Source organism: Daktulosphaira vitifoliae, unplaced genomic scaffold (genome assembly GCF_025091365.1).
Source record: "Daktulosphaira vitifoliae isolate Bord-2020 unplaced genomic scaffold, ASM2509136v1 Scaffold_466, whole genome shotgun sequence".
Classification (NCBI taxonomy): domain Eukaryota; kingdom Metazoa; phylum Arthropoda; class Insecta; order Hemiptera; family Phylloxeridae; genus Daktulosphaira; species Daktulosphaira vitifoliae.
Genome location: NW_026100031.1, coordinates 441 through 6,874, shown reverse-complemented (window position 1 = coordinate 6,874; position 6,434 = coordinate 441). Strand labels below are relative to the sequence as shown.

Sequence of the window (6,434 nt, the reverse complement as noted above, 5' to 3'; positions counted from 1 at the left end):
TATATATATATATATATATTCTAATTACTATTAAAAATATATATTAACACGCTTTATTCTCATTAAGAGATATAGAATGTATTCATTCCGATTACAAAGGATGATTCCCGTATCTTCATTTTTTGTCACTACCTCCATGTTCCGGGAGTGGGAAATTTACGCGCCTGCTGCTTCCCTTTGATGTGGTAGCCATTTCTCAGACTACCTCTCCGGAATCAAACCCTGATTTCCCGTTACCCGTTACAACCATGATATTGATAGCAACTACTATCATAACATGAAACTAAAAAGTGAAAAATAAATATAATTTAAAAAAACACGCTTTTAAAGCACATCGAACTAAAAAATTAAAAATAATTTTTAAAATAAGCTTAAAACAATAATGAACAAAAAATACTAGTATTATTATGATAAAAGCGTGGGTGCTTTGTGCCATATTTTTCGTATATTGAGCGCCCGACGCTTCCCTATATACGAGGGGGGTTCAAATCTAAAAAATGCATGTAGAAAGTAGAACTTTTTCAACTTAACTTTTGAAAGTGTTTCGGAAAGTCTGACACTATTATATATATATTAAATTACACTTATAAATTCAATTGAAACATTAACAGAATAAATAATACAAACTGCTGGTTTTGTATTGTTATGTTATAAATAAGGATAGTAAAAATTATAAGAGTCTATCTGTAACTTCATACAGTCTTCTAAACCAACATGATCATCTTTTAAACAATAACAGCACCTGTAGATAAAAAACAGTATTAATTTGATTATTTTTGATATTAAACCATTCTATATTACCTTCGAACATAAGGGTCTCCAATTATTTCTACATCATAGGCCCATTTGGGCTGTGAATCATCAACAACAAATTTCACTTTTTGTGGATATTTAAAAGGTCGATCGAAACCTAAATTTAAATCTTCCTGAAAAAAATATAATTTTAAACTTTAGGATCTGTTTAATCAATATATGTTCACTTTTGTGCCTACATGCATATCTCGATGTTTTTAATTATTCCCAGGGAAACAAAAATACACTATTTTATATAATTTTAAATAGAATTTTATTTTATTCTTTAATATCGCCAGAAAAATATTCAAGATTTATTAAAATAATAAATAATTATTTTTTTATTATTAATTATTAATAATCAAAATCATAATAAAAACCATAAAATATTTCAAAGTTAAAAGCAGTTTTTAAGAATAAATAAAATATTATAAATATATAATAAAATAAAATCTCAAAATGTTGATTACCCAGTTCTGTCATATTATAGTGAAGACGATAAAATAATATGCTTACTCTATAGAACTTATAACATTGCCCATTATCTGTAGTTATCGTGCCAGAATTATTCTTTTTTCCGAAGAAGCATATTGTACCTTTTTTAAATCTACGTGTTTTAACTGGACGTAAGTAACACTCCATGTCTTCTAATTAATAACACATTAAATTGCAAAAATATTTATCTTAAAATGTTTAAGCTTTTATAAAAATGTATACAAAATTCAGTATTCAATGTATTACAATTTTAAATACAAACAATTTCTAAAAAACTTATGGTACCCTCTTCTTGCTTACTCTTTTCCACAATGGCTGCTCCTTCAATATCTGTCATGTTAGGCTCCGTCACACCAAGTTCGTGAACCTCTTTTTCGAACATTTCACATCCCTCCACAGTCTTGTTAATGTTATTGTCAACAATATTTACCATTTCATTAGACACATTTTCTAACGTCGTCGTTGTTTTAGTTCCTGAATCCTCGTTGTGCATTGTGCCAGATTTCATATCGTGATTACTATCTGGACTTAAGTAACACTCCATGTCTTCTAATTAATAACACATTAAATTGCAAAAATATTTATTTTAAAATGTTTAAGCTTTTATAAAAATGTATACAAATTTCAGTATTAAATGTATTTCAATTTTAAATTCAAACAATTTCTAAAATACTTATGGTACCCTCTTCTTGCTTACTCTTTTCCACAATGGCTGCTCCTTCAATATCTGTCATGTTAGGCTCCGTCACACCAAGTTCGTGAACCTCTTTTTCGAACATTTCACATCCCTCCACAGTCTTGTTAATGTTATTGTCAACAATATTTACCCTTTCATTAGACACATTTTCTAACGTCGTCATTGTTTGAGTTCCTGAATCCCGAATATCATGTCTACTAACTGGACTTAAGTAACAGTCCGTGCTTTCTAATTAATAACACATAAAATTGCAAAAATAATTAATCTAATTATAGTTAATTTAAAAAAAATCATAAATGAATTTTTTAATACCGAATATATAAATCTACACTACATTTACATGTGCAAATAAATAGGTGTATTAATTCTACGTACGTTTGAAAACATTAGATATCGAGAGAATTTTTGTTGTCTATCGTGTTAAGCTAAATTTCATTAAAAAAATACCTGGACTAGACTAAGCTAAGATACTATACCATTTATATTACGCTGATTTTTGGAAAGACAACACGTAAAGGCCCTTGCCAACCGACGAAAGAATTTTTTTACCGTCATTGTAATTTGATTGTTTGCAAAAAATCAATGTATCAAAATACTTTTTTCACAATTTATTGTGACTGTTTTTAATAGTATATAGGCACAAAAGACTAGCTCTTCTGGACTAAATGCAACAACAAACTAATATGTATTTAAAAATAAACATTAGTGTATCCATGGTAACTCGATTTAGCATTTTTATGATTTGAAGCCACTTAAATATTATATTAACAGATGGTCAAACATAGAATTTTTAAAAAACTATGTTCCTAATTTATTTATTATTGAAAATTGCATAAAGTGATATTTTTTTATATCTACTTGTCTTCGTTGTTCTATACCCTTGGGACTCCACAACCCCGATAGAACCTTGTTACTCACAATTCAACCAAACCCCAAATATCCAACGCTAGTCAAAATACCCATACATTCGTACAACCTTTACAAACATTTTCACCGTATATAATTTATTTTTGTTAATTTAAATTATAACGAAATTTACCCTATATGCAGTCCACTAAAATATATACAGAATAATTTGGTCATTGAACCAGTGCCAAAGTCTTGATATTATATTGTAATACTGGTCATTATTATTAATAACTTGATGATTATGTTGACTTCGCCAAAATTAAAAATTATAAAATGTTCACATAAATTTAGTAGTGCACAATAGGTATTTAAAATTTTCATAAACATTAAATTAGAAAATCATTTGATCTATCGATTAATGGAATACACCTTAAATTAAAGCTTATGCGATATACTTTAATTTGACGAATAAAAATATTGACATCTCGAATTGCCTTCNTTATGCAATATACTTTAATTTGACGAAAAAAAATATTGACACATCGAATTGCCTTTATGGTGAAAATAACTGCCGTGTGTCAAAAACATGTTATTTTTGTGTTAAAATTCAGGGTTTTGTGTTTTATTTTATTTTAAAATACCTTTCTAAGGGGAGTACACAGATTTTCACAAATATTATATAAATATAATTGACATAGAATAAAAAGTTAAACATATTTAAATTTGTTTGCTTCTTTTAAGTCGAGAAAGATAACTTTGAAATTGCTATTTTTTGCGTCTTGCAGCGTACGGTTGCCGACTCGGCAAAACTTGTGTCTTACGCGTTTGGGGTACGATGTTTAAGCCCGCCCGTGACTTTGGATTTTTTTTCTTAATTCTTCTTGAGTCAGAATAATATTTTCAACTCATAGGATTTTTCTATCATTTAGATTCAATAACTTCAATAAACAAGTATTTATTCAAATATTATATTTTTAAATCAAAGAAACTAATCAGGATATAATTAAAGAAATAGGAGTTCATGTTGCTTTTGTAATTATCCACCAATTTCTTAGATTTAAACACTATCTATAGATTTACATCGAAGCGTTTCTAAGAATCTTTAATTAATGACAATATATTTATCACGAATTAGAAATAACATAGAATATTATTAAAATACATTATTTTTTAAGTATTAACTTTATAGCACATAAGTTTTATTAATAATTTAAAGCACTTATAAATTCAATTGAAACATTAACAGAATAAATAATACAAACTGCTGGTTTTGTATTGTTATGTTATAAATAAGGATAGTAAAAATTATAAGAGTCTATCTGTAACTTCATACAGTCTTCTAAACCAAGATGATCATCTTTTAAACAATAACAGCACCTGTAGATAAAAAACAGTATTAATTTGATTATTTTTGATATTAAACCATTCTACATTACCTTCGAACATAAGGGTCTCCAATTATTTCTACATCATAGGCCCATTTGGGCTGTGTATCATCAACAACAAATTTCACTTTTTGTGGATATTTAAAAGGTCGATCAAAACCTAAATTTAAATCTTCCTGAAAAAAAGATAATTTTAAACTTTAGGATCTATTTAATCAATATATGTTCACTTTTGTGCCTACATGCATATCTCGATATTTTTAATTATTCCCAGGGAAACAAAAATACACTATTTTATATAATTTTAAATAGAATTTTTTTTTATTCTTTAATATCGCCCGAAAAATATTCAAGACTTATTAAAATAATAAATAATTATTTTTTTATTATCAATTATTAATAATCAAAATCATAATGAAAACCATAAAATATTTCAAAGCTAAATGCATTTTGTTAGAATAAATAAAATATTATAAATATATATATATATAAAACCAAAATGTTGATTATCCAGTTTTGTCATATTATAGTGAAGACTATAATATAAAATGATATGCTTACTCTATAGAACTTATAACATTGCCCATTATCTGTAGTTATCGTGCCAGAATTATTCTTTTTTCCGAAGAAGCATATTGTACCTTTTTTAAATCTACGTGTTTTAACTGGACGTAAGTAACACTCCATGTCTTCTAATTAATAACACATTAAATTGCAAAAATATTTATCTTAAAATTTTTAAGCTTTTATAAAAATGTATACAAAATTCAATATTAAATGTATTTCAATTTTAAATTCTAACAGTTTCTAAAAAACTTATGGTACCCTCTTCTTGCTTACTCTTTTCCACAATGGCTGCTCCTTCAATATGTATCAGTGACCTATATGCATCTGGAGTGCTAGTTTGAATTTTTAATCTGTCTGCAGATGATTTGCAGACAAAGTTTTCAACACCGATTAATTCTACAAGTACTGTGCATAGTTCTGGAAAATCCTCGACACCTCTTACAAAAATCGGAGGAGGGGGTTTAATTGGTGGATTATTAATACACTCTGTCTGCATGTCAGTAGTAATGTTTTCAGTAGAAACATTGAGCGGGAAATCGAATTGATCATTTAACTGATTGGATTGTTGGTCTTCGTTTGAAGCGAGGGCTTCATAACGATTTGCTGAAGTGAATATTTTTTTTCTTGTTTTGGGAGGTTGTACACGTGGAGAGTTTGGTTCTGAATTAGTAGAACTAGAGAGATTTCTTTTAGATCTTTGTACAGTCCATCCTGCTTCTGATTGATTATTACTTGTGTCTAGTGATGAGTTGAAGGTTTTATTTTTACTAATTGTTAACGGGGATACGGTGTTATTTGTTATACTAATATCATTATTATTATTCTTGTTATTGATGTTATTTCTGCTAGTTNTCTTGTTGTTGATGTTATTTCTGCTAGTCATTTTAACTAGAATGTAATTATTATAATTAAATTACTAAATAAATGAAGTAACAATCACAATGCGATTGCAATAAAATAAATGAAGACGACGGTGGGATGCGATAACGTAATGTATTATTATTAATAATGAGACCGCCGAGGCGGCCGCCGATAAGACCGTATGCAATTGGGCTGCTAATATTACAGCTAGATGACAATTACCGTTCGATATTTTACGTTTGTTGCTGTGCACGAGACTTTAATTGAAAGTGAAGAATAAGTAGAGTGGTTACATAGACAAGTCACATCTTGATAACCGGTTTAGCAATAATAAACGGAAACACACGTTGTACGATAAGACAGTAACTTAGACCGCACTATACGCACATGCGTATCGAACGACGGCTATTGCGGCATTTGCTGGACTTTGTACTGTGACGTATGACATGTGGTGTTTGTCAAACAAATTATTTTATTCATACAGTAAGACGGCGGCCCACAAAGATGGCACAGGACGCGTGATTCCATCAATATATTATATTATTATATTAAATTTTCGCATAGGAAAGTTTGATTTAAAAAATTCATAAAAAATATATGGTTTAATTATGTTTCTATCATCTCTTTAAGGATAAAATACCTCAATTAATTTTCTTTAATGGATCATTTTTAGATTGACGACATGACAAAAAAAAATACTTACAAATGTGTAAGACAGTAGAATAACATCAATAAAACATGCTACTATAAATTTAATCAATATTCTGTTATTTTTCATTTTACCTCCC

The 6,434-nt window shown here is 28.2% G+C and overlaps 2 protein-coding genes across 3 annotated transcripts; both read right to left on the bottom strand.

Annotated features, from left to right (window-relative positions):
* Nucleotides 1-587: 587 nt before the first annotated feature.
* On the bottom strand, nucleotides 588-3,282 carry LOC126909500 (uncharacterized). 2 transcript variants are annotated; one of them, XM_050691931.1, is made up of 6 exons: nucleotides 2,461-3,282; nucleotides 1,985-2,212; nucleotides 1,573-1,836; nucleotides 1,309-1,439; nucleotides 802-926; nucleotides 588-742 (listed from the first exon to the last, which is right to left on the bottom strand). In XM_050691931.1, exons 1-6 carry the CDS (start codon nucleotides 2,537-2,539, stop codon nucleotides 649-651), a joined length of 921 nt encoding a protein of 306 aa, XP_050547888.1. In that variant the 5' UTR covers nucleotides 2,540-3,282; the 3' UTR covers nucleotides 588-648. The 2 variants fall into 2 exon arrangements, with proteins under 2 accessions (XP_050547888.1, XP_050547889.1); XM_050691932.1 differs by having other exon boundaries at nucleotides 1,588-1,836.
* A 490-nt stretch (nucleotides 3,283-3,772) lies between these two features.
* LOC126909501 (transcription factor mef2A-like) lies at nucleotides 3,773-5,668 on the bottom strand. Its single transcript, XM_050691933.1, has 4 exons — nucleotides 5,059-5,668; nucleotides 4,780-4,910; nucleotides 4,270-4,394; nucleotides 3,773-4,210 (listed from the first exon to the last, which is right to left on the bottom strand). The coding sequence occupies exons 1-4, from the start codon at nucleotides 5,666-5,668 to the stop codon at nucleotides 4,117-4,119; spliced, it is 960 nt and encodes a 319-aa protein (XP_050547890.1). The 3' UTR covers nucleotides 3,773-4,116.
* Nucleotides 5,669-6,434: the final 766 nt, after the last annotated feature.